At 62.8% G+C, this 26,476-nt stretch overlaps 1 protein-coding gene and 1 long non-coding RNA gene across 9 annotated transcripts in view; one reads left to right on the forward strand and one right to left on the reverse strand.

The window, feature by feature from the left end:
- Positions 1–19,079, forward strand: part of LOC115641341 (leucine-rich repeat and fibronectin type III domain-containing protein 1-like protein) — a 31,285-nt gene extending 12,206 nt beyond the window's left edge. Inside the window, exons 1-5 of one of the 7 annotated variants that reach the window (XR_003998058.1) lie at positions 4,585–11,147; positions 12,057–12,604; positions 14,025–14,173; positions 18,418–18,586; positions 18,826–19,079. Coding sequence is in view for 4 of the 7 variants with exons in the window: in XM_030544421.1 (XP_030400281.1) it covers positions 9,781–11,147; positions 12,057–12,604; positions 14,025–14,095 (1,986 nt within the window). In the remaining 3 variants the exon portion in view is untranslated. Of the gene's footprint in view, positions 1–4,584; positions 11,148–12,056; positions 13,035–14,024; positions 14,676–18,417; positions 18,587–18,825 lie in introns of those variants that run through there. The other 6 variants (XR_003998059.1, XM_030544422.1, XM_030544420.1 and 3 more) reach the window with 6 other exon arrangements.
- Positions 1–26,250, reverse strand: part of LOC115641362 — a 31,645-nt gene extending 5,395 nt beyond the window's left edge. Inside the window, exons 1-3 of one of the 2 annotated variants that reach the window (XR_003998063.1) lie at positions 25,913–26,250; positions 20,246–20,360; positions 19,520–19,697 (exon numbers count right to left, since the gene is read on the reverse strand). This is a non-coding gene — a long non-coding RNA (uncharacterized LOC115641362). Of the gene's footprint in view, positions 1–19,164; positions 19,698–20,245; positions 20,361–25,912 lie in introns of those variants that run through there. The other variant, XR_003998062.1, reaches the window with a different exon arrangement.
- Between the last annotated feature and the right edge of the window lie 226 nt (positions 26,251–26,476).

Raw genomic sequence — 26,476 nt, forward strand, 5'->3', positions numbered from 1 at the left:
GGGAGGGGAAAGGGCACAGAGAACCCAGAGCAGGGTGAGGGGGAGCAGAGAGAGGGAACCGCAGCTGGGTGATGAGAGTGAGACCCCCCCTGCAGCTCAGCAGGCACCCCTCAATCCAGACCCCCATTGCAACCCTCAGCTCTCCACCACCCCCATCGCTGGTGGTGCCCCTCAATCCCAGCCCGCAGCCCCCTGCTAGCCCAGTCCTGGGCTCCCCCCATCTCCGGAGATATCCTTCAATCGCTGCATCTCCAGCCCCCCCTCTGCATGCGGCCAGTCCTGCTCTGCCCCCCTGGCTGCGTGGGGGGGTTGGAAAGGCATGTTAAAGCCCTGCTTAGATGGCTGGAGGCCCCCCAGTGCCTGCCCCTGTCTCTGCTGATCACATAAGGAGAGCGGGAGCCGTGCTGCAGCGCTGACCTTTAGAGACCTACCCAGCATGTGGAGCCAGGAAGACACCAACAGCCTCCCCCTCCCCAGCCCAATTCTGCCCCCCTTCCTTAGGGCCTGGGGCTTGCACATGCCTGGATGGTTGGTGTCTCCTCTCAGCAAGCTGGGCTGGGAGTGCAGACACCTGGGTTCCATCCCCAGCTCTGGGAGGGAGCAGGGCCTACTGGTTAGAGTGTGTGTGTTGGGAGGCGGTAGGTGTCCTGTCCTGCAGCCCACTGCCCCCCACCCCACTCCCTGCAGCCCAGCGCCCCCTGCCGAGCCCCTGCCCCGCAGCCCAGCACCCCCTGCCGAGCCCCCACCCTGCTCCCCGCAGCCCAGCGCCCCCGTGCTGTTCAGATCCTTCTTGACAGAGCTTTGAGCAGTTCCCAGCTTACAGACATGGATGAGAATTGGTGGCTTAGCTGTTCCCCCTCCCCCAGCTCCCTGGTGTCCTGTCCCCCTCGGGGGTGAGGTGTGCCCCCTGTGAGGGGAGGCGGTCTTGCCTGCCTCAGCCCCCTGCCTTTTGTGGGATGCTGTGGGGTGAGGGGCTGATCCAGGGGTGGTGTTTCCCTGCAGGATGTTTCGCTGGGACTCTGCCCCGGCCCAGCTGGGAGTTAGGGGAAGGCAGGGGATGGGGGAGTGGCAAAATCTTGCCTCAGCTCTATGGCCCCCTGGCATGGCTCTGTGCCAACGCTGGGAGCAGGGCTGCTGCTCTAGCTATGGGCAAACTAGGCCTCTGCCTGAGGCAGCAGGGGACGCCCAGCCAGACTGGAGGAGTGGCACTGCCACCTGGCGCTTGGGCTCCTCCGAATCATCAGCAGACTGGCCGTGCCCCTCTGCAAAGCCCGTCACATTCGTCTTATGAACGAGAACTTCTGTTCTAGGGGGTAGGGGTTGTTCTGCCGGGTGCTGGTCAGGTGGTACAGCAGGAGGCTGGTTGCCAGGCACTGGTCACAGGGATACATCAGCAAGGGGGCTGGTTGCTGGCATTGGTTGCCAGGTACTGGTCATGGCCATACCGCAGGGGACTGGTTGCCAGGCACTGGTTGTCCAGCACTGGTCACGGGCATACAGCAGCAGGGAGCTGGTTGCTGATTGCCAGGTACTGGTCACTGGGATATAGCCAGGCACTGGTTGCCAGGCACTGGTTGCCCAGCACTGGTCACAGAGATACAGCAGCAGGGGGCTGGTTGCCAGGCACTGGTCAGTGGGACATAGCTGGGTGCTGATTGCTGGGCACTGGTTGCCAGGCCCTGGTCACTGGATACAGCAGCAGGGGCTGGTTGCTGGGCACTGGTTGCCAGGCACTGGTCACTGGGATACTGCAGGGGGCTGGTTGTTGGGTACTGGTTCCCAGGCACTGGTCACAGGGATACAGCAGGGGGCTGGTTGCTTGGCACTGGTTGCCAAATGCTGGTCACTGGGATACAGCAAGGGGCTGGTTGCTGGGCACTGGTTGCTAGGTACTGGTCACAGGGATACAGCAGGGGGCTGGTTGCTTGGCACTGGTTGCCAAATGCTGGTCACTGGGATACAGCAAGGGGCTGGTTGCTGGGCACTGGTTGCTAGGTACTGGTCACAGGGATACAGCAGGGGGCTGGTTGCTGGGCACTGGTTGCCAGGCACTGGTCACTGCGTACAGCAGCAGGAGCGGGTTGCCGGGCACTGGTCACAGGGATACAGCAGGGGGCTGGTTGCCAAACACTGGTCACCAGGATACGGCAGGGGGCTGGGGGCTGGGCACTGGTTGCCAGACATTGGTCACAGGGCTACAGCAGGGGGCTGGTTGCTGGGCACTGGTTGCCAGGCACTGGTCACAGGGATACAGCAGGGGGCTGGTTGCTGGGCACTGGTCACAGGGATACAGCAGGGGGCTGGTTACTGGGCACTGGTGACAGGGATACAGCAGGGGTCTGGTTGCCAAACACTGGTTACCAGGATACAGCAGGGGGCTGGTTGCCAGGCACTGGTAACAGGGATACAGCAGGGGGCTGGTTGCTGGGCACTAGTCACAGGGATACAGCAGGGGGCTGGTTGCTGAGGACTGGCTGCCAGGCACTAGTCACAGGGATACAGCAGGGGGCTGGTTTCCAGACACTGGTCACTGGGATACAGCAGGGGGCTGGTTGCCAGGCACTGGTCACAGGGATACAGCAGGGGGCTGGTTGCCGGGCACTGGTTGCCAGGCACTGGTCACAGGGATACAGCAGGGGGATGGTTGCCGGGCACTGGTCACAGGGATACAGCAGGGGGATGGTTTGCCGGGCACTGGTGACAGGGATACAGCAGGGGGCTGGTTGCTGGGCACTGGTTGCCAGACACTGGTCACAGGGATACAGCAGGGGGCTGGTTGCCGGGCACTGGTGACAGGGATACAGCAGGGGGCTGGTTGCTGGGCACTGGTGACAGGGATACAGCATGGGTCTGGTTGCCAAACACTGGTCACCAGGATACAGCAGGGGGCTGGTTGCCAGGCACTGGTAACAGGGATACAGCAGGGGGCTGGTTGCTGGGCACTAGTCACAGGGATACAGCAGAGGGCTGGTTGCCGGGCACTGGTGACAGGGATACAGCAGGGGGCTGGTTTCCAGACACTGGTCACTGGGATACAGCAGGGGGCTGGTTGCCAGACACTGGTCACAGGGATACAGCAGGGGGCTGGTTGCTTGGCACTGGTTGCCAGGCACTGGTCACAGGGATACAGCAGGGGGCTGGTTGCTTGGCACTGGTTGCCAGGCACTGGTCACAGGGATACAGCAGGGGGCTGGTTGCCGGGCACTGGTCACAGGGATACAGCAGGGGGCTGGTTTGCCGGGCACTGGTTGCCGGGCACTGGTGACAGGGATACAGCAGGGGGCTGATTTCCAGACATTGGTCACTGGGATACAGCAGGGGGCTGGTTGCTTGGCACTGGTTGCCAGGAACTGGTCACAGGGCTACAGCAGGGGGCTGGTTGCTTGGCACTGGTTGCCAGGCACTGGTCACAGGGCTACAGCAGGGGGCTGGTTGCTGGGCACTGGTTGCCAGGCACTGGTCACAGGGCTACAGCAGGGGGCTGGTTGCTGGGCACTGGTTGCCAGGCACTGGTCACTGGGTGCAGCAGGGGGGTGGTTGCCGGGCACTGGTCACTGGGTGCAGCGGGGGCCTGGTTGCTGGGCGCTGGCAAGACGCGGGGTTGGGGGGAGCTGGCGCTGACGGAGGCGGACGCTGTGCCTTTAAGAGCGGGGCTGTTTGGGCCCTGCCCCCTGTTTTGCATATTCATGAGGCCCGGGGGCCGCTCCCAGGCTGGGCGAGCGGCCGTGCTGGGCTACAGGGACCGGCCCGCCACTGCCACCGCCCCCTGGCTCCCTGCACCGGCCCCTGCGGCCCCCGGTACCCAGCGCCCGCCTGTAGCCCCCGGACCAGGATCCAGCCACAAGCATCCTGCTGCACCCCGGCCCCCAGCGCCCGGTAACCGGCCCCCAGCTGCACCCCGGCCCCCAGCGCCCGGCAACCGGCCCCCAGCTGCACCCCGGCCCCCAGCGCCCGGCAACCGGCCCCCCGCTGCACCCCGGCCCCCAGCGCCCGGCAACCGGCCCCCAGCTGCATCCCGGTCCCCAGAGCCCGGCAACCGGCCCCCAGCTGCACCCCGGCCCCCAGCGCCCGGTAACCGGCCCCCAGCTGCATCCCGGCCCCCAGAGCCCGGCAACCGGCCCCCCGCTGCACCCCGGCCCCCAGCGCCCGGCAACCGGCCCCCAGCTGCATCCCGGTCCCCAGAGCCCGGCAACCGGCCCCCAGCTGCACCCCGGCCCCCAGAGCCCGGTAACCGGCCCCCAGCTGCACCCCGGCCCCCAGCGCCCGGTAACCGGCCCCCAGCTGCATCCCGGCCCCCAGAGCCCGGCAACCGGCCCCCAGCTGCATCCCGGCCCCCAGAGCCCGGCAACCGGCCCCCAGCTGCATCCCGGCCCCCAGAGCCCGACAACCGGCCCCCAGCTGCATCCCGGCCCCCAGCGCCCGGCAACCGGCCCCCCGCTGCATCCCGGCCCCCAGCGCCCGGCAACCGGCCCCCCGCTGCATCCCGGCCCCCAGCGCCCGGCAACCGGCCCCCAGCTGCATCCCGGCCCCCAGCGCCCGGCAACTGGCCCCCAGCTGCATCCCGGCGCCGGGTACCAACCTGGCCCCGGCTGGGAGGCCGCTGCCCGGACGTGATTCCCGAGCTGGGGGCGGCGGGGGGCCGGGGGGGGTTTGCATTTGCCATCTGGACCTTTAACCCCAGGGAGCGTGGGGGAGGGGTCTGACCCCCCGCCGTCCCAGGGTGATTTGGCCCGATCCTGAGCGTGCCCCCTCCCCGGGGGCAGAGCTGGGACCGTGGGGGGTGTCCAGAACCGGTACCCGAGCCTCCCCCAGGATGGACGGCTGGCGGCTGTTGCTCCTGCGCAGCGACCTTCCCCGCTCCTGAACGACCCCCTCCTTCTCGTGCCAGACGCTGCTTTGGGGTCAGTCAGAAGGGGCAGCCCCCCGCCCCCTTCCTGTATCAGCACCGAGCTAAAACCCTGGCGTGGCTCAGCTCCCCTGGCTCTGGGGAGATGCAGCTCCCACCCTCCCCCATTGCCTGACCCTCCCCCCCAACACTGCTTCGAAACTCACCCCCTCTGACCTCCAATCCGGCCTGGATGTTTTACACCCCACTTCCCAGCCTGAGACGAACCCCGGATAGGGAGGAATGAGGTGCTGGCAGTTGGGGGTGCTGCCGGAGTACAGCATCGCAGCAGCTGGAGGGAGAGCTCCTGGCACTCAGATGCCCCCTATATTTTGGGGGGGAATTTGCCTTAGCCATCCAGGCTCAGCCTCAGGACCCCCCCAGCTGAGAGGTCGGAGCCAGCATGGACGGCTGAGCCCTGGCATTAGCCAGCTTGGCCCCCCAACCCTGACCTGAGCCCAGCCGCCGGACCCCTGCCCGGACGCTCCTGAAGGTTTATGGCTTGCTGGAACCAAAGCGTGAGGTAGGTGAGTGCCTCCCTCTGGCTGTGACTTGTTGAGGCTGCCATCACTGGGTGGGGGCCGGGCTGATGGGATGCAGGGGCAAGACCAACTTGGGGAAACATCAGAAAGGGGCAGGAGGAGTCAGCTGGGAGCTTGGCCTCTTGTCGTTAGCCGGCGGAACTCACCGCCACAGGGTTTTGACTGGCGGCCAAGGTGGTGGGAGATGTCTGTGGATGAGAGCGGCATTGTCTGGGGAGAGGGAGCCACCCCCAGGCATCAGGGCACGGCTTTTTTTGAGGTGGGCGGGCTGCATTGAGAGGCTAGTACTGTGGGGACATTGGGAGTGGAGGGGGTGGGGAACTGTCCTGACATGGTTCCTCCTCCCCTATTGCTGCAAAATTCAACTAAAATCACAAGCCTGTCACCCCACCCTGGTAGCGCCACCCCCCAAGCCGAACTGGGGGAGCAGGGTGACCTGATGGTGAGGGGAGGAAGGGCCAGTCTGGCTGCCCATCCTCCCCATCTGCCCATCTCCCCCGCATCCCACCGGGGTCTCATTGATTTCATGGTTTGTCCGTCCCCAGCAGAGATTTGAGGGCAGGTGTGTGTGTGGATGTAGTCTTGACCTCCCATCACCCATAATTCCATGGGGCTGGGGGGCATCCCACAGAGCACGTGTTGGTCATTCCTGATTTGCCCCACTGCCCTGACGGGGGTGGGGCAGAGGATCTATCCTGGGAGTGGGACGGGAGCGTTGCATTAAGACTCACTGATGGTTCCTCCCCTCTGGTGGGGAGCTGGGGGGGGGGCACAGGCCAGGGGTTAAATCCCACCACTGCACAGCCAGCTCCGAATCCCATGCATTGGGGGCGGGGTGTGTCTATGACCAGGGATCATGCCCCGAATGCCCCCCCCAGCATGGGGGGTGAGTGAAGTGTGTTGGAACAGGGCGGCTGGATGGGGCTGTCAGAGGTGTGTGTGGTGGGGGGTAGAGGGCATGTGGGAGGGAGGTTGTCACGGCAGGGGGTGCTAGAGGGCATGAGGGGGTTACAGTGGGCATGTGGGGGGGCAATAAATGGTGTGTTGGGGAGGGGCAGAGCGGGGTGTGTCAGGGAGTTTATAGGGCATGTGTTGGGGGCATGCGGGTGTGGGGACCTGAGGATGTTTGGGGGCGGGACATGTTGAGGCAAGGGGCAGGGTCAGGCCTGCCTTGCCCCAGGTCCCTGGTGGAGCAGGCGGGATGGGAGAGCTACCTGAGTGGAGACGCAACTGGGAGCCCCCCACACCCAGCTGGGCCCTGGGAGCTGGGCCAGACCCGGGAGGCACCGTTGGGGGCTGCGGTGGCTTCAGGCTGTCATTCATGGTTCTGATCTGGCAGGACCCAGCTTTCGGGGCCAGTTCCGGTGGGGTTTGGGTTGCCCCAAACAGCCAAGACTCCCAGCACCCTGGGCCAAAAGCACAAGATGTCCCCCAGAACCGGAACATCAATCTGGGTCCGAGTCCGCCCCACAGCTGGACTGATGAGGGGCCAGCTGGGATCTCAGGACAGGAACCCAACCCAGATTGCAAGGGGGTCAGATATGAGGTTAGAGGAGCTCCCGGGAGTCAGGGTGCCCAAGGCCAGGATAGCAGGGGGCTGCAGGCTAGAATTGAGGGGCACTGGTAGAGTGTGGGGCAGAGCCTGGGGCCTGCGAGTCGAGATTGAGGGACATCGGTGTGAACAAAGAAGTATCAGTGAGATGCAAGAGCAGGGAAGGGGTGTCAGGACTCCTGGGTTCTGTTCCCAGCCCCGGACGGGAGTATTACCAAGGGGTGACAGATGTGCCATGGCCTGGGAATTAGGACTCCTGAGTTCCATTTCTGGCTGGGACACTGGATGATGCTTCAGTTTCCCCATCTGTGAAATGGGGTGGGAGATACAGCTCCTCCCCTCCCCCTGCTGTGAAGGGCTCAGCCAGCTGCACTGGTGTCCCGCACACGCCTACAATGCTGGATGAGATCCCTGGCAGACCCTGCCGCCACCTTCCCCTATGTGGGCGTCGGGGGCTGCGTCAGGAGGCTAATCAGCTTGCTCAGCCCTGAGAGTGTCATGATAATCTTGGATTCCTGAATTAAACCCAGCGGGGATGAGGGTGCTGGGGATCCAAACAAGCTGCAGGTTCTGCAGGTGGAGGCGGGTGAAGTGGGGGACACAGGACAGACCAGAGGCAACAGAATGGCTCAGAGCCCAGGGCTCCCCTCACTCCAGGTCTCTCAGTGCCCCTCAATCTTGATCTGCAGCTTCCTGCTAGCCCAGCCCTGGGCTCCCCCCCCCCCCAGCTCTCCAGTCTTGTCCAGACTGACGCTGGCCGGGTTTAACTATCCTGGTCTGGTTACAGCAGCACCACTCATCTAGCGTGGCTGCGTTTAGAGGGGAATAAAGGTGCTTCTAGCAGTACGGCCTCTCCAGTATGGGAAGGGGAATGGGCTCTCTTCAGCCGGATAGACCTGCATCCACACTGGGGGATTAACGGCTCACGCCATCCAGCTTCCTTTCCCAAGCAGGAGCGCTAGAACCGTCTCCAGCACTAGACAGGGCTGTGGGGGTCAGCCGGCTTCAGGTGACCCTGAGCGATCGTTGCTTCGGAGCCCGGCCTCCCCATAACCACGAGGCTGGATTCAAAGAGAGCCCAGGAAACGTTCATTTCCTTTGCGTCCGAGTCACCTCGGGGGCATGTCAGCACTTTTCTCCGGCCGTGAGGGGGAGAACGGCGCTTTCTTCTAATCTCATGATTCCGGCAGCTGGGGCTTTGAGAAGAGACTGAAAAGCTGCAAGAGGTGCCTGTTGGCCGCCTGTTTGGCCCGAGCAAAGGAGTTAAAAGACCCCCGAGCTCAACGCCCGCACGGCTCCTTCGAATGAACTCCCACGCTAACACTTCCCCGCACAGCGCCGCTCTGGAGCCGCTCCGAGACGGACTGTCCCTTATTTGAACTTGTCGGAAACGTGGGTCCCTGTGCCGTTTACCAAAGCCACGTGCCTCCTAATTATGTCGTTAATTTGTTAATTAGCAGGCGATGGCTCAAAGTGCTTTCCGTCCGCCCCCAGATTGCCAGGCCCCCGCTCGGTGGCGGTCTGGAATGGAATGAAATTGCTTCAGAATTCAAACCCTCAAACTTTCAGGTTTTTCCTTCTGGAAACTTGTTTGTCTCCCCGGACATGGGTGCAGGGGGGTTTGTTCTTGTAGGGTAGCTTGGGAGCTGTCGGGTTGAGTAGGGTCTCGTGTGAAGGCCAGGCGGCATGGGTTTATTATGCCATGATTGTTATTGTAGAGTCCTGGTCAGGACCAGGCTGGTGAGTTTTGATTTTTAAAACACAGGCCAGGTGGGGTAGATCCTGCTCTTCTCTGGGATAAGCCACAGTGACTCTGGATTGATGCCGGAGGAGCCAGGCTCCGAATCTGGCCCATCCCAGGATGCACTTCCATGACCCCGACATTGAGTGGGGCTAGATGAGCTGCATGTTGGGTGGTGGTGGGGGTGAATGGCCGTGGCCTGTAGGGGAGGGAGTTGAGGAGAGGCACATAGCCTGGTGCTGCCCCAGTTGCTCCTGCCTCTTCTGCCAGGTGGCCCCACTGCCTGGCTTACCCTGGGCCCCTCAGCTGCTGCCCCTCACCCCCCAATCTGCATCAGGGCTGACTTGTCCCGGCTCTGCAAAGTCCTCGGTGCATTGGGGCAGGGGAGGGCTTTGGGCAGCTGCTTCTGGACCGCAGTCGCCTTCCTCACTTTGTTCCTGGGGGCTGCTGGGAGTGGCCTGTGTGTGTGTGCCTCGTGGGCTGGGAAAGGTGGGAGGGGGGTGTACTCTGAGGGCTGCTGGGAAGGGTCTGGGTGTGTGTGTGTGCCCTAGGGACTTCTGGGAAAGGACTTGGAGTGGGGAGGGCATGGGGGAAAGCGTTTGTGCCCCTGGGCCTAAAGGGAAGGATCTGTGGATAAAGGGTTACTTGGCCCATTTTATAGAGTAGGAAACTGAGGCACAGAAAAGGCAGATTAGTAGCTCAAAGCCACACTGAGAGTCAGTTCTAAAATGGGGCATGGAACCCAGGAGTCCTGGCTCCCAGCTCTCACCACTAGCCCCCATTCCGTTCCCAGAGCCAGGGATAGAACCCAGGAGTCCTGGCTCCCAGCTCTCACCACTAGTTCCCACGCCCCTCCCAGAGCCAGGGATAGAACCCAGGAGTCCTGGCTCCCAGCCCCCCTGCTCTCACTGCTAGCCCACACTTCCCCTCCAAGAGTTAGGAGTAGTGCGGGGCGCCTCTTGCTGGTGAAGGAGGATGCAGTCCCTGGTAAGAAAGACTCCGCTGTCACCTGGCCCATCTCTCTCCCTCTCTCCCTGCAGCCAGGCCCCCTGACGGCGCCATGGAGCGCCTGCTTCTCTACGCCCTGGCCCTCTGCCTGGGCCCCTCCTGTGCCCAGCTGTGCCCTCCCCGCTGCACGTGCCAGAACCTGTCCCCCTCGCTGGCCGTCTTGTGCGCCCGCGCTGGGCTGCTCTTCGTGCCTGGGCTCCTCGACCAGCGCACGGCCGAGCTGCGGCTGACGGACAACTTCATCACAGCCGTGCGGCACCGGGACTTCGCCAACATGACGCGGCTAGTGCACCTGACCCTCTCCCGCAACGCCATCCGCCAGCTGGTGCCCTTTGCCTTCGCCGACCTGCGCGGCCTGCGGGCCCTCCACCTGGACGGCAACCGCCTGCCAGCCATCGGGGCCCAGCAGCTCCGGGGCCTGCCCAACCTGCGCCACCTCATCCTAGGCAACAACCAGCTGCAGGCCGTGGCGCCCGGCGCCTTCGACGACTTCGCCGGCACCCTGGAGGACCTGGACCTGTCCTACAACAACCTGGCCCGGCTGCCCTGGGAGACCATCCGTCGCCTTAGCAACGTCAACTCTCTCAGCCTGGACCACAACCTCATCGCCCACGTGCCCCAAGGCGTCTTCGCCGACCTGCACAAGCTGGCCCGGTTGGACATGACCTCCAACCGGCTGAAGAAGATCCCCCCGGACCCGCTTTTCCTCCGCCTGCCCGTCTACGCCAAGTCGAAGGGCTCGCCCCTCTCCTCCCTGGTGCTCAGCTTCGGGGGTAACCCCTTGCACTGCAACTGCGAGCTGCTGTGGCTCCGGCGCCTGGCGCGCGAGGACGACCTGGAGACCTGCGCCTCGCCGCCCGAGCTCCTGGGCAAGTACTTCTGGAGCGTCCCCGAGGAGGAGTTTGTCTGCCAGCTGCCCGTCATCACCCACCACACGGGCCGGCTGGCGGTGACGGAGGGCCAAGCGGCCACCTTGCGCTGCCGCGGAGCGGGCGACCCCGAGCCGGCGGTGCACTGGCTCTCTCCGGAGGGGAAGCTGGTGGCCAACGGCTCCCGGACGCTGGCCTACGAGAACGGCAGCCTGGAGATCCTGGTGGCCGCCGTCCAGGACGCTGGCGCCTTCACCTGCGTGGCTTCCAATGCCGCCGGCGAGGCCTCCGCCTCCGTGGAGCTGCAGGTCAGCCCCTTACCCCAGCTCGCCGACGGCACCCAACCGCCGGCACCCGGACCCTCCGATATCCTCACCTCGGCCAAGGCAGGCGCCGATGGGAGCACCGCCCCACGTGACGCGGGGGTCCTGGCCTCCGAGCTCTCAGCGTCCTCTGCCCTCATTCGCTGGGTCCCGCCGCGGCCTGGGCCCAGCGTCCGCATGTACCAGATTCAGTATAACAGCTCCTCTGACGAGACCCTGGTGTACAGGTGAGCCCGTGCCGCTGGGTGGGGGGTGCCAGGCTCGAGGCGGTTGGGGGGGTCTGAGTGGTGCTGGCCTGAGTCGGCCAATTCATCTCACCTGGGTGGTTCTGGGCTGGGGGGGTCCCATCTGGTTGGGTCTGGGCTGGAGGTTTTTGGGGGGTGGATTCCATCTCAGTGGCTCTTGGTCGGAGGTTGGTCTGTGCTAGCCAACATGGAAGATGGTAGCCGCATGGCCATGGGATGGGGGGGCAGGAGGAGGGTAGCAGGGTGGCTGTGGGGCGGGGGAGAAGGCTGGAGGAGGGTAGAAGGGTGACTGGGGGGCAGAGGCTGGAGGAGGGTAGCAGGGTGGCCGTCGGGCGTGGGGTGGGGGCTGGAGGAGGGTAGCAGGGTGGCCGTGGGGCGGGAGGTGGGGTCTGGAGGAGGGTAGCAGGGTGGCCGTGGGGGGAGAGGCGGGGGCTGGAGGAGGGTAGCAGGGTGGCCGTGGGGAGAGAGGTGGGGGCTGGAGGAGGGTAGCAGGGTGGCCGTGAGGCGAGGGGGGTGCTGGAGGAGGGTAGCAGGGTGGCCGTGGGGCGGGGGGGTGTTGGAGGAGGGTAGGAGGGTGGCCGTGGGGTGGGAGTAGAGGTGGATGGAGGTAGCAGGGTGGCTGTGGGGCGGGGGGGGGGGGCTGGAGGAGGTTAGCAAGGTGGCCGTGGGGCGGGGAGGGGTGCTGGAGGAGGGTAGCAGGGTGGCCATGGGGTGGTGGGGGTGCTGGAGGAGGGAAGCAGGGGGCCGTGGGGTGGGAGTAGTGGTGGAAGGGGTAGTAGGGTGGCCATGGGGCAGAGGTGAGGTCGGGGAGGGGCAGATGCGTTTGTGTGGGGTGAAGCTGAGATGGGGCGGGATCCGCACTGCTCACCACTCCCCCTCCCGCCCCCTCAGGATGATCCCCCCACCCAGCAGGGCCTTCCTGGTGAAGGACCTGGCGGCGGGGCGGGCCTATGACCTGTGCGTGCTGGCCGTCTACGACGACGGGGTGACGGCGCTGACGGCCACCCGGGTGGTGGGCTGCATCCAGTTCACCACGGAAGGGGAGACCGCCCAGTGCCACGCCCTGCACACCCAGTTCCTGGGCGGCACCATGATCATCATCATCGGCGGGATCATCGTCGCTTCCGTCCTGCTCTTCATCATCATCCTTATGATCCGCTACAAGGCCCACAACGGGAACAAGCAGGCCCAGGTCAGCAACGTCTATTCCCAGACCAACGGCGGGCAGCCCCCGGCTTCCCAGGCACAGGACGGGGCCGACGACAGAGCCAGGGAACAAAACAGGGTGGCCCCGAGCAAGGACTGCGAGAAGGGGCTGGCCACCTGTGGCCAAGAAGTGGGCGCGGGGCAGACACCCTCTCCCAGGAGGAGGAAGTGGTCAAGGACTACTCTAGATCTCCACCGCAAGTGCCCCGCGCCCAGCCGAGCTGAGGAACAAGGTAACGGGGCCTTACGGGCGTGGTGAGGATCTGCCCGGAGGAGGCAAGGTTTCGTGTCACGTGTGGTGCAGGACGCTTCATGCGTTTTCCCTGGATGGTCCTTGCAAGCATCATAACTGGAGGAGAACCATATCGGAGACTCCAGCAAGAGCCACCAGAAGGTCCCATCGAGCTCAGCCCCCCCAGGCGCCTAGCCGTGGGCATTTCCTATGGGTCCTTCTCCAGTGTTGGGGCCTCTCTGAGCGCCACTGACCCTTGCGGCCCTGGGCAGGGGCCGAGGGATGGAAGCTAAGCAAAGGGTTTGGAAGGCAAAGATTAGAGAGATCCGTAAAGAGTTGAAAAGGGAGGGGAGCAGGCACCTGGATCCTATGGGGATGGATGGATGGAGACTGGATAGACGGAGGGATAGATCCCTGCTGTCCGTGGAGAGGTGGGTAGATGGAAAGGTAGAAGAGGGGCAGATAGATGCATACTGCCGGTGGCTGCATGGGTGGATGGATAGAAAGATAATGCGGATGGACGGATAGTTTGGGTGGAAGGATAAATGGGTAGACATAATGCAGATGGGTGGATGGGTAACATGGACAGATGGCTGGATAGTGTTTGTAGGGGGGAGGACGGGTAATGCAGGCGGGTGGATGGACGGGTAATGCAGGCGGGTGGGTGGGTGGGTGGACGGGTAATGCAGGCGAGTGGGTGGGTGGGTGGACGGGTAATGCAGGCGGGTGGGTGGGTGGATGGACTGATGGGTGGATGGATGGATGGGTAATGCAGATGGGTGGATGGATGGAGGGTAATGCAGACGGGTGGATGGCTGGATGGCTGGATGATGGCTGGATGGGTAATGCAGGTGGGTGGGTGGGTGGATGGACTGATGGGTGAGTGGGTGGATGGATGGGTAATGCAGACAGGTGGGTGGTTGGGTGGCTGGATGATGGCTGGATGGGTAATGCAGGTGAGTGGGTGGGTGGATGGACTGATGGGTGGGTGGGTGGGTGGATGGCTGGATGGGTAATGCAGACGGGTGGGTGGTTGGATGGACTGATGGGTGGGTAATGCAGACGAGTGGATGGGTGGATGGATGGATGGGTAATGCAGACGGATGGGTAACTGGATGGGTAATGCGGACAGGTGGGTGGTTGGATGGCTGGATGATGGCTGGATGGGTAATGCAGGTGGGCGGGTGGGTGGATGGATTGATGGGTAATGCAGAAGGGTGGGTGGTTGGATGGACTGACGGGTGGGTGGGTGGATGGGTAATGCAGACGGGTGGGTGGTTGGATGGACTGACGGGTGGGTAATGCAGACGAGTGGATGTCTGGATGGACAGGCAGACTTGTTCCAAGCAGCCTGAGTAGAGCCCGTCCCGTCACCACTCCAGCACCCAACCAACCCTCCTTGTTTGTCCCCTTTTTGGCAGAGCCCCCGGAGGCAGTGCCCCCCACGGGTGAGAGGAGACAGGCCGGCGAATGGACCGATGTGAAGATCTGAGCATCTCACCCAGCAGGAGTGTGGCCAAGCCATCGGGGCACCCTCAGGTGTGGGTGTCCCTCATCCAGGGAGGCCGGGGTGGGGGTGCCGGAGCTGCTGTGCCGAGCGTCTCCACTGGGGGCACTGTCACTCTTTCATCTGCAGAGGGTGATGTGGGGGAGCTGGGGGCATCACACTGACCCTCTGCCTGCACCTAAGAGCTGAACAGTGGGTGCCAAGATTGTCCACGGTGTCTCCGAATTGATCCCGGCAGGCTGAGATGAGAACCCAGCCCTGCCCCATTGCAGGCAGGAGGTGACTCCGGATTGACCCCAGCGAGCTGAGATGAGAACCCAGCCCTGCCCCATTGCAGGCAGGGGGTGACTCCGAATTGGTCCCGGCAGGCTGAGATGAGAACCCGGCCCTGCCCCATTGCAGGCAGGAGGTGACTCTGGATTGACCCCGGCGAGGCTGAGATGAGAACCTGGCCTGGCCCCATTGCAGGCAGGAGGTGACTCCGGATTGATCCCGGCAGGCTGAGATGAGAACCCAGCCCTGCCCCTTTGCAGGCAGGAGGTGACTCCGGATTGACCCCGGCGAGGCTGAGATGAGAACCCAGCCCTGCCCCATTGCAGGCAGGGGGGTGACTCCGGATTGATCCCGGCAGGCTGAGATGAGAACCCGGCCCTGCCCCTTTGCAGGCAGGGGGTGACTCCGGATTGATCCCGGCAGGCTGAGATGAGAACCCAGCCCTGCCCCTTTGCAGGCAGGGGGTGACTCCGGATTGACCCCAGCGAGCTGAGATGAGAACCTGGCCTGGCCCCACTGCAGGCAGGGGGTGACTCCGGATTGACCCCAGCGAGCTGAGATGAGAACCCGGCCCTGCCCCTTTGCAGGCAGGGGGTGACTCCGGATTGATCCCGGCAGGCTGAGATGAGAACCCGGCCCTGCCCCATTGCAGGCAGGAGGTGACTCTGGATTGACCCCGGCGAGGCTGAGATGAGAACCTGGCCTGGCCCCATTGCAGGCAGGAGGTGACTCCGGATTGATCCCGGCAGGCTGAGATGAGAACCCAGCCCTGCCCCTTTGCAGGCAGGGGGGTGACTCCGGATTGATCCCGGCAGGCTGAGATGAGAACCCGGCCCTGCCCCTTTGCAGGCAGGGGGTGACTCCGGATTGATCCCGGCAGGCTGAGATGAGAACCCGGCCCTGCCCCTTTGCAGGCAGGAGGTGACTCCGGATTGACCCCGGCGAGGCTGAGATGAGAACCCAGCCCTGCCCCATTGCAGGCAGTGGGGTGACTCCGGATTGATCCCGGCAGGCTGAGATGAGAACCCGGCCCTGCCCCTTTGCAGGCAGGGGGTGACTCCGGATTGATCCCGGCAGGCTGAGATGAGAACCCGGCCCTGCCCCTTTGCAGGCAGGAGGTGACTCCGGATTGACCCCGGCGAGGCTGAGATGAGAACCCAGCCCTGCCCCATTGCAGGCAGGGGGGTGACTCCGAATTGATCCCGGGAGGCTGAGATGAGAACCCGGCCCTGCCCCATTGCAGGCAGGGGGGTGACTCCGAATTGATCCCGGGAGGCTGAGATGAGAACCCAGCCCTGCCCCTTTGCAGGCAGGGGGGTGACTCCGAATTGATCCCGGCAGGCTGAGATGAGAACCCGGCCCTGCCCCATTGCAGGCAGGAGGTGACTCTGGATTGACCCCGGCGAGGCTGAGATGAGAACCTGGCCTGGCCCCATTGCAGGCAGGAGGTGACTCCGGATTGATCCCGGCAGGCTGAGATGAGAACCCAGCCCTGCCCCTTTGCAGGCAGGAGGTGACTCTGGATTGACCCCGGCGAGGCTGAGATGAGAACCTGGCCTGGCCCCATTGCAGGCAGGAGGTGACTCCGGATTGATCCCGGCAGGCTGAGATGAGAACCCGGCCCTGCCCCATTGCAGGCAGGAGGTGACTCTGGATTGACCCCGGCGAGGCTGAGATGAGAACCTGGCCTGGCCCCATTGCAGGCAGGAGGTGACTCCGGATTGATCCCGGCAGGCTGAGATGAGAACCCAGCCCTGCCCCTTTGCAGGCAGGAGGTGACTCCGGATTGACCCCGGCGAGGCTGAGATGAGAACCCAGCCCTGCCCCTTTGCAGGCAGGGGGTGACTCCGGATTGACCCCAGCGAGCTGAGATGAGAACCTGGCCTGGCCCCACTGCAGGCAGGGGGTGACTCCGGATTGACCCCAGCGAGCTGAGATGAGAACCCGGCCCTGCCCCTTTGCAGGCAGGGGGTGACTCCGGATTGATCCCGGCAGGCTGAGATGAGAACCCGGCCCTGCCCCATTGCAGGCAGGAGGTGACTCTGGATTGACCCCGGCGAGGCTGAGATGAGAACCTGGCCTGGCCCCATTGCAGGCAGGAGGTGACTCCGGATTGATCCCGGCAGGCTGAGATGAGAACCCAGCCCTGCCCCTTTGCAGGCAGGAGGTGACTCCGGATTGACCCCGGCGAGGCTGAGATGAGAACCCGGCCCTGCCCCATTGCAGGCAGGGGGTGACTCCGGATTGATCCCGGCAGGCTGAGATGAGAACCCGGCCCTGCCCCTTTGCAGGCAGGAGGTGACTCCGGATTGACCCCGGCGAGGCTGAGATGAGAACCCAGCCCTGCCCCATTGCAGGCAGGGGGGTGACTCCGAATTGATCCCGGGAGGCTGAGATGAGAACCCGGCCCTGCCCCATTGCAGGCAGGGGGGTGACTCCGAATTGATCCCGGGAGGCTGAGATGAGAACCCAGCCCTGCCCCTTTGCAGGCAGGGGGTGACTCCGGATTGATCCCGGCAGGCTGAGATGAGAACCCGGCCCTGCCCCATTGCAGGCAGGAGGTGACTCTGGATTGACCCCGGCGAGGCTGAGATGAGAACCTGGCCTGGCCCCATTGCAGGCAGGAGGTGACTCCGGATTGATCCCGGCAGGCTGAGATGAGAACCCAGCCCTGCCCCTTTGCAGGCAGGAGGTGACTCCGGATTGACCCCGGCGAGGCTGAGATGAGAACCCAGCCCTGCCCCTTTGCAGGCAGGGGGTGACTCCGGATTGACCCCAGCGAGCTGAGATGAGAACCTGGCCTGGCCCCACTGCAGGCAGGGGGTGACTCCGGATTGACCCCAGCGAGCTGAGATGAGAACCCAGCCCTGCCCCTTTGCAGGCAGGGGGTGACTCTGGATTGACCCCGGCGAGGCTGAGATGAGAACCCGGCCCTGCCCCATTGCAGGCAGGGGGTGACTCCGGATTGATCCCGGCAGGCTGAGATGAGAACCCGGCCCTGCCCCTTTGCAGGCAGGAGGTGACTCTGGATTGACCCCGGCGAGGCTGAGATGAGAACCTGGCCTGGCCCCATTGCAGGCAGGAGGTGACTCCGGATTGATCCCGGCAGGCTGAGATGAGAACCCAGCCCTGCCCCATTGCAGGCAGGAGGTGACTCCGGATTGATCCCGGCAGGCTGAGATGAGAACCCAGCCCTGCCCCTTTGCAGGCAGGGGGTGACTCCGGATTGACCCCGGCGAGGCTGAGATGAGAACCCGGCCCTGCCCCTTTGCAGGCAGGAGGTGACTCCGGATTGATCCCGGCAGGCTGAGATGAGAACCCGGCCCTGCCCCATTGCAGGCAGGGGGTGACTCCGAATTGATCCCGGGAGGCTGAGATGAGAACCCAGCCCTGCCCCATTGCAGGCAGGGGGTGACTCCGGATTGATCCCGGCAGGCTGAGATGAGAACCCGGCCCTGCCCCATTGCAGGCAGGAGGTGACTCCGGATTGACCCCAGCGAGCTGAGATGAGAACCTGGCCTGGCCCCATTGCAGGCAGGGGGTGACTCCGGATTGATCCCGGCAGGCTGAGATGAGAACCCGGCCCTGCCCCTTTGCAGGCAGGAGGTGACTCCGGATTGACCCCGGCGAGGCTGAGATGAGAACCCAGCCCTGCCCCATTGCAGGCAGGGGGGTGACTCCGAATTGATCCCGGGAGGCTGAGATGAGAACCCAGCCCTGCCCCATTGCAGGCAGGAGGTGACTCCGGATTGACCCCGGCGAGGCTGAGATGAGAACCTGGCCTGGCCCCATTGCAGACAGGGGGGTGACTCCGGATTGACCCATGGGGGTGGGGCTGAGATCAGAACCCAGCTGTGCCCCATTGCATTCAGTGGTTTCAGACCCATAGGCTGAGGGGATCAGAGTGGCAGGATCTTCTGGGGCCACTGGGGCTCCGTTGTGCCCCTCCCCAGCCCCTCTCTGCCCCCTCCCTGCCCCACATCCTCAGGGTCCCTCTCTCCCCAGCCTCACCCTCTTTCTTCTTCTCTCTCCAGATCCCCATGGTCACCGGAACCAGTGGGGCCCCCCTCCCTGCCCCCTCAGGGTTCCCATTTCACGCCCCCCACCCTGCAGCCAGACCATATGGGACCCTGGGAGCCAGACTGTGCCCCTCCCCCCCCCCTCACGGACCGAGGCCTGTGAGGGGGTGTGCCCAGACAGGCGGTGAGTGTGGGCCCTGGTCGGGGTGTGGGGGGGAGGCATCTCTTGCAAATCAGTTCCCCTCCCTGTGGACCCCGCTTTGACCCTGACCCCAAGGCCACAGCCCACAGGGGTGGGGAGGAGATGGGGGGTGGCTGTTCCCCTGCAGAGCCTGACTGTCTCTCTGCCCCCCCTTCACCCCTCCCTGCCCCCCCTCAGTGCTCAGCCCCCAGGCACTGATGCCGTCTCTCTCTCTGTTTCAGGGCTTTTGCAGGACCCATTTCTCCAGAGGATGGTGCCGCCCATCCCTGCCCTGGCTTAGCGTTTGTCCCGGGCCTACGTGGCTGGCTCCATGCTGGGGGGGGCCTCTCGCTACCCCTCCCGAACTCCTGCCCTTGCCTGCAGCTCCAGCAGCTGTTTTTCTATGACACCCCCCCCTCCCCCCACACACACACAAGTTTTCAAAGGGTGTCTAACTTTCTAATAAACTCGCCTGCTCTGAGTGGGCCCTGGCTGGGAGCTGTCACTGGACTGGGGAGATCACTGGGTGGGGTCGCTGCATGGGGGGCTCAGGGCAGGGTCATAGTCTGGGGGTTATTAAAGCAGGGGTGGGGATGGACCGCTATATGGGGGGATTGTGGGAGAGTCAGTGTCAGGGGAGTACCACAGTGAGGAGCTGGGGGTGGTGGCTGCATGGGGGGGATTGAACTGGGGCGGGGGTGTCACTGCTCTGGAGAATCATTGCAGCAAAGGAGGGCAATGTGTCACCTCTGGGGAGGTGGCCCTAGTGATGAAAGCGGGGGTGGGGGCTGGGAGCCAGGACTCCTGGGTTCCCCTCTCCCTTCCCTCCCTCCTATATGGGATTGTGGGGCCTTCCCGCAACCTGCTTTTCCGACCAGCAGTAGTCTCCTCCCAGCCCAGCCCCTTATCTCCAGCCAAACCCAGGGAGCATCTTACCCCCTCCCCCTCACACAGTGATGGGTTCAGGCTCTCAGCAAACTCAGGCAGCGTCGGTCACACCCAGGGCGGTTTGCTCCATTTCACAGCAATAGGTTCAGGCTCTCCCCGAGCCAGGCAGGCGGGAGAGGCGTCACTGGGCCTGGGAGGAGGCCCTGGGCAGCACTTCCTCGCCCGCCTTAATTAGGAGTGAAACAAAATGATTCTAACCACAGCCAGGCCTAGTGGATTCGCTGCCACAGCCTCACCGGGGAGGAGGGATGTCGATCTCGTCTGATGCTGCGGCTGAAGGGAGCCCGAGTGATGCCAGCTCAGGGCTAGGGTAGCAGGGTTTGGGGGTTGGGATTGAGGGGCACCGGCAAAGATTGGCGGGGGGGGAGGGAGAGCCATGGGCTGGAGTTACAAGGGGCTGCAGATTGGGAGTGAGAGGCACCAGCAGAGCTGGGTATGGGGGGCCTGGGTATGGGGGGCCTAGGGCTGGGCTAGCCGGGGGCTGTGGGTCAGGAGTGAGAGGCACCGGCAGAGCTGGGGGAGGGGAGTCCTGCCTGCCCACCCCCCACACCTAGGCATCAGATCATGTCCCCAGACCCGTCTGGTTTGAATGTGGGTAAGTGGAGCAGGGCGGAGCCAGCCAGGTGGGTGCCCAGATGGGAGCCCTGGGCTCTGATGGCCAGAGGTCCCCTCACTCGGCTCCAGGGGCCGTGTGGCACCAGGCAGCGGGCTCACCTGGCAGGTTAGCTCCCCTCCTGTACTCAGCGATGGGTGGACCTGGGATGCTTGTCTCAATGCTGAGCTGAAGTCCCTTCTCTGAAGGCAGGACTCCTGGGTTCTTTCCTCAGCTCTGGAAGGGAAGTGGGGGCTAGTGGTTAGAGTGGGGTGGAGCTGGCAGTCAGGACTCCTGGGTTCTAGCCCTGGGAGGGGAGTGGGGGCTAGTGGTTAGAGTGGGGTGGAGCTGGCAGTCAGGACTCCTGGGTTCTGCCCTGGCTCTGGCCAAGGAGTGGAGTCTAATGCTTATAGCCAGTCTCACTCCAAATGGGGGGAAGGGGGGGGTTCCTTGACTGCCAGGGGCAGGGAACATGGGGGTAGTGAATTCAGAGGGATGTGAGGGGGCTAACGTGAGCAAAGGGGAAAGAAGCTGACAAAACTGCGGTGGCAGGGCTGGGCAATTAGCCATTCCCTGGGGGGGGGGCTGCTCCGCTCACAGCCCCCCCACTGTGCTGTGGCTTCTGGCCACTCCTCTGCCCCGAAAGCTTTTAAATCTGAGGGCTGGTTGCGCTTGGCCCAGGAGGGCCTGAATAATTTAGGTCGCCGCCTTGTTAAGTGGCTTTTGCTTTGAAAAATGCATGTGGGATTGTGTGTTTGTCTGGGCCCGGGGGAGGATGCGGGGAGCAGAAAGGCATGGGGCGGGATGTCTACACGGCCAGCAAAGCTGTAAGCGTGGCATGGGATTTTGCACCGAGCCAGCGCCGATTTCTCCAGCTGAACTAAACAACCGGCGATGTTTTGGAACAAGGGAGAAGCTGAACCGGACTCAGCCCAAAAGCGGCACGTCCACGCTGGCGTCTGCACCGCTTCAGCTAGGTCAGTTTCAAAGCCCATTTGGCTCTGCTGCAGAAAAAGAGGGTGTTTGTTCCTTGGGACGGTTCCTCGCTGTATAATCCCCAGGAGACAAGGGCTGGGTCAGCAAGAGGTGGTGGGGTGAGGTGGATGGACTGAGAAAGGGACAGACCGATGGAAGGGTAGATGGATGGATGGACAGATTGGTGGATGGATGGGTAGCCGGATGGCTGGATCAGCGAATAGGTGAGTGGATGGATGGATGGATACATGGTTGGATGGATGGTGGATGGATGGATGAGTGGATAGATGGATGTTGGACACATGGATTGATGAGTACATGGATGGTGGACAGGTGGATGAGTGGAAAGACGGATGGATGGTGGACAGAGACGGATGAGTGGATAAATGGATGAGTGGATAAATGGATTGATGGAAGACGGATGAGTGGAAAGACAAATGGATGAGTGAATGGATGGATGGTGGACAGAGGTGGATAGATAGATGGATTGTAGACAGATGGATAAGTGGATAGCTGGATGGATGGTAGATGGATGAATGGATAGCTGGATGGATGGTAGACGGATGGTGGACAGATGGATGAGTGGAAAGATGGATGGATGGTGCACAGAGACGGATGAGTGGATGAATGGATTGTAGACAGATGGATAAGTGGAGGGATGGATGGATGGTAAACTGATGGATGATTGGCTAAATGGATGGATGGAAGACAGACAGGTGGATAAATGGATGGATGGATGGACAGAAGGAACTGGTTCCAGTGTCATTCTCCCTGTGGCTGTTGCTCCATCTGGTCCCCATGTGATGACAGCCAGACACAACATCTGTGCCCAAATGACCTGGCAGGGAGCCGTGCCCCCTCAGCTACCCACCCAGCCCTGACGTGGCCTGAGACATATCCCCCATTCCCCTCTCCCGAGGGGTCAAAGGTACCTCTGGAACTAACTGGCACCGGCAGCCTCAGCCATGAATGGGCAACCATTGGGGGATGAGGGCCCCTCTGCCCACAGGCACTAGTCTGGGGCTCATGGGGGTGAGGGTGGGGTGGCATCTCCATGCCCTGTGCTGAGTAATCCAGGGGGCAGCATCGTTATCCCTCTGAGGGATTGTACCCCGAGTGCAGCAGCCGAGCGGGATGGCTCTGCCCGTGGATGAGGACGGGGGGAGACAAAGCTGGCAGCATCTGCTCATCCCGCCGCAGAGCGCGTTGGCCTCGTTAATAGCCAGTATTTAGGACGAGATTTCCATGGCAACCGGGCCTTAAATTTTCCCCGTTGCTTTTATGTTTTGTTGTTTTATTTTAAGCCCGTTTGCCGCTGTGACAACTAGCCTGGGGGGTTGGGGGTCTTGGCGGGCAGAGGAGGGAAACGGAGTCAAGTCTCACCCCAAAGCCTGGGACAGAGAAGCCAAAATCAGCCCAGGAGCCCCAGCGGTGTTAATGCCAGCGGTGAGTTGAGATAGAGGAGGGGAGGGGGGAGATGCAGGAGACTGGGAATCAGGACTCCTGGGTTCTATTCCTGGTTCTGGGAAGGGAGTGGGGTCTAGCAGTTTAGAACAGGAGTTGGCAGTGAGGGGAATCAGGATTCCTGAGACCCCAGCTCTGCTACCATTGGGTGACCTTTGCCGAATCACCGCTCAATAATTCTGCCTCACTTTCCCCTCCCACCTTTTGTGCAATTAAACTGGAAGCCCTTTGGGGCAGGGACTGTCTCTCACTGGGTGAGTAGCGCCTGGCACGACGGGGGGCCCTGATCTCAGTCAGGGTGTGAGCAGCGCCTGACATGACGGGAGGCCCTGATCTCGGTCAGGGTGTGAGCAGCGCCTGACATGACGGGGGGCCCTGATCTCGGTCAGGGTGTGAGCAGCGCCTGGCACGATGGGGGATCCTGATCTCGGTCAGGGTGTGAGCAGCGCCTGGCACGATGGGGGATCCTGATCTCAGTCAGGGTGTGAGCAGCGCCTGGCACGATGGGGGATCCTGATCTCGGTCAGGGTGTGAGCAGCGCCTGACATGACGGGGGGCCCTAATCTCGGTCAGGGTGTGAGCAGCGCCTGACATGACGGGGGGCCCTGATCTCCGTCAGGGTGTGAGCAGCACCTGGCACGACAGGGACCCCAATCTCAGTTGGGGTCTGTGCAGTGCCTGGCATGACAGCCTCGGTGCTGAGGCCTTCAAGAGTTGCTGCTTCCTCCTCCCTTGGGGGGTGGGATTTTGCATTTACTGGTTGGGAAATAGCTCTGGGGGAAGTGGGATGTAGTGGTTAAAGTGTGTGTGTTGGGGGGGGGCAGATGTCAGGACTCCTGGGTTCCAGTGCCAGTTCTGCTGCTGATACCCCATATGGCCCTGAGGCAGGCTGTGCCCACACCCCATGGCTCAGTTTCCCCACACTGCAGAAAAGGGGGAATCATGCTGCCAGCTCCCTGTAATGCTGGCAACTGTGTCAGGGGAAATCGGTTGATTGTAACCAATGGACTGTTTGTGCCTGGCCAGAGGCTGAAGCATTTGGGCCATGTGGCTAGTCCAGCATGTCCCTTCTTCAACACCCCCCCACCCCCCCCACAAGCCACCGCTGCCCCTCGTATGACCTAGCCCCCTGCAGCCCCCCACCCCCCCACCCAAGACTGGGAATGGTCCCAGTGAGAAGGTCAGATGCTGGCAGACCATGGCTGGGAAGGGCTCTGTACCCAGCCCCCGTCTCAATGGCATGTGCCTCCTGCCCTTGGGAGTAAATTTCATCAGCCTGGGCATCTCATGTAACAAGCTGCCATGTCCCTCCCCAGAGGCAGCTGCATCTCAGTGCTGGGTGAGGGATCCCTGTGTAAACAGCCCCTGCAGCTTACCCCAGAAGCAACCACATGAGCTTGTGCTGGGTGTGTAAACAGCTGCCATACGCATGCCCGCCCCCCGTTTATACCGGGACCCCATGTGCAGGACTGAGATGAAGCCACCTCTGGGGTAGGTCACAAGGGCTGTTTATACTGGGACTTCTCGCTCAGCACTGAGATGCAGCCATTTCTCAGGGGGAACAGGGGCTGTTTATACAGAGACACCCCCCCCTTACCCAGCGCTGAGGTGCAGCTGGCTCTGGGGGGGTGTCATGGACCCCCTTGTTGCCCCTCACATGCACACACTCATGAAAACTCCTTCCCCCCCGCACACAGATGCCCAAGCGCTCCCCTTCTGCTGTGGCTGATTCATCCCCACACATGTGGGAGAGTGCGCCCCACTTTTATGGTCTGCTGTTGCCATGGAGATGGAGTGGGGGAGGGGCCTTCAGCTGGTGTTAGCCTGGCAAAGGCCTATCTCAGTGGACTGAGATAGATCGGGGTGGGGGGGCAAGGGAGTGGAGCAGGAAGGGGGTGGGGGGCATAGAGCTGAGGGGGGCAGGGAATGGAGGAGTGAGGGGAGGTCCAGCCAGGTTGAGGGGGGTCTGCCCTCCAAAGAGACCCAGTAAGTGGAGGCAGGAGGCCTTGCTGTTTTCCCCTCCTCCAACTGCAGCTAGGACAGAGGGCTACTGGCGCACTTGGAGGGGTCTAATGGTTAAAGCAGGGGGCTGGGACTCCTGGATTCTACGCCTGGCTCTGGGAGGGAAGTGGGGTCTAGTGGTTAGAGCAGGGGGCTGGGAGCCAGGACTCCTGGGTTCTATGCCCAGCTCTGGGAGGGGAGTGGGATCTAGTTGTTAAAGCTGGGGAACTGGGAGGCAGGACTCCTGGGTTCTATCCCTGGCTCTGGGAGGGGACTTGGTGACAGATCAGAATCTGCCCCATTGCATTCAGGGGTGACTCCAGATTCCACCAAGAGGAGCTGAGCTCAGACTCAGCCCCCTGGTGTCTGATCCTCCTGCAATTCCCCAGCCGTCCACACCCTGGGACAGGTATTGCTGGCCCAGGTGCTTCTCTCTCGCTGTCTCCTGCATTCTGAGATCAGAACCCGGCCCTGCCCCACTGCAGTCAGGGGGTGACTACGGATTGACAGCAGGGGGCTGAGATCAGAACCCGGCCCTGCCCCATTGCAGTCAGGGGGTGACTACGGATTGACAGCAGGGGGCTGAGATCAGAACCCGGCCCTGCCCCATTGCAGTCAGGGGGTGACTACGGATTGACAGCAGGGGGCTGAGATCAGAACCCAGCCCTGCCCCATTGCAGTCAGGGGGCAACTCCAGATTGACAGCGGGATGCACGATCAGAACAGCCTCGTGTCTGTGGCCCGTCTTGCTAGTGCCACCCGCCCCCTCATGTGGACCCGAGGCTCCAGCCGCCAGCCCAGAGAGACAGCTGGATCCCCCTGCCACTCGCCCCTACAGTGCCCCCCCACCCCTCTCCCGCCCCCCTCCCCCAGCCAGCCCTGGTATCACAGCCAGCCCTGGAGAACATTTGGCTGGTGCATAGCGCCACCTGCTGGGGACCTGGTGGAGCTACATGGGGTACCCCCCAAGTGGGCTCCCGGGTGTCATGGCCCCATGGGGCAGCGTATGACCAGGCTTCAGGGGGGAGTCTGAGCCCAGATGGGTCACTGGGCCGGACACCACCCGGGTAGTGTGGAGTTGTCAGACAGGGCCTCCCAACTAACCCCTGCTCTGGGGTGGGGTTGGGGGGGGTCCCTTTGTGGGGCTGGGGGAGTGTCAGGGCTGGAGTGACCCCTAATATTGCCAGAGTCCTGGGGGGCAGGGTGTCCATGGTAACCAACCCCCCCAAGTGTGTGTGGCTACACCCCGACGTCCCTGCCCCACCCCCACCATCAGCCCCACTGCCCTCTGGCCCCCCACCTACCCTACTGCACAGCCAGCCCCACTGTGTCCCCAAACCGTCCCTTACCCATAGACAACCCCAGTGCACCCCCCCAGCCAGTCTCAGGCAGGGTCGTTGCATCATTACACTCAGCCCTGCATGGCCTCAGTGGGGTGTTGCTGCTTCGGTTACAGTCGGAGCCCTGCATGGCTTCAGTGGGGTGTTGCTGCTTCGGCTACAGTCGGAGCCCCGTCTCAGGCTCTCTGCAGACTCAGTCTGCACTGGTTACACTGGCATCACATTTTCAAGCTTTTTTTGTCAACCACAAAGGTTGACAATGCTCCATGGACAATATTCTGGTGCCTTCGCATGGTTCCAGGTGTCAGGGCCCCAGGTATGGGCCTGTAGCACCTGTCTGGGTCCTGAGTCCTACAATAACAAAAAAGTGGGCAGCGCAGAGCACTCAGGAGAGACTCTACAATAATAAAAGAGAGTAGGCAGTTCTGGTGGTCCTAATTAATGTGGTCTCTAGAGGAGGGAGGACTCCTGGGTTCTATCCCAGCTCTGGGAGGAGAGGAGAGGAGGCGGGGGGCTAATGGATAGAGTAGGGCTGGGACTGGGAACCAGGACTCCTGGGTCATGTGCCCAGCT

The sequence above is a fragment of the Gopherus evgoodei genome, unplaced genomic scaffold (assembly GCF_007399415.2).
Source record: "Gopherus evgoodei ecotype Sinaloan lineage unplaced genomic scaffold, rGopEvg1_v1.p scaffold_34_arrow_ctg1, whole genome shotgun sequence".
Taxonomy (NCBI): Eukaryota; Metazoa; Chordata; order Testudines; family Testudinidae; genus Gopherus; species Gopherus evgoodei.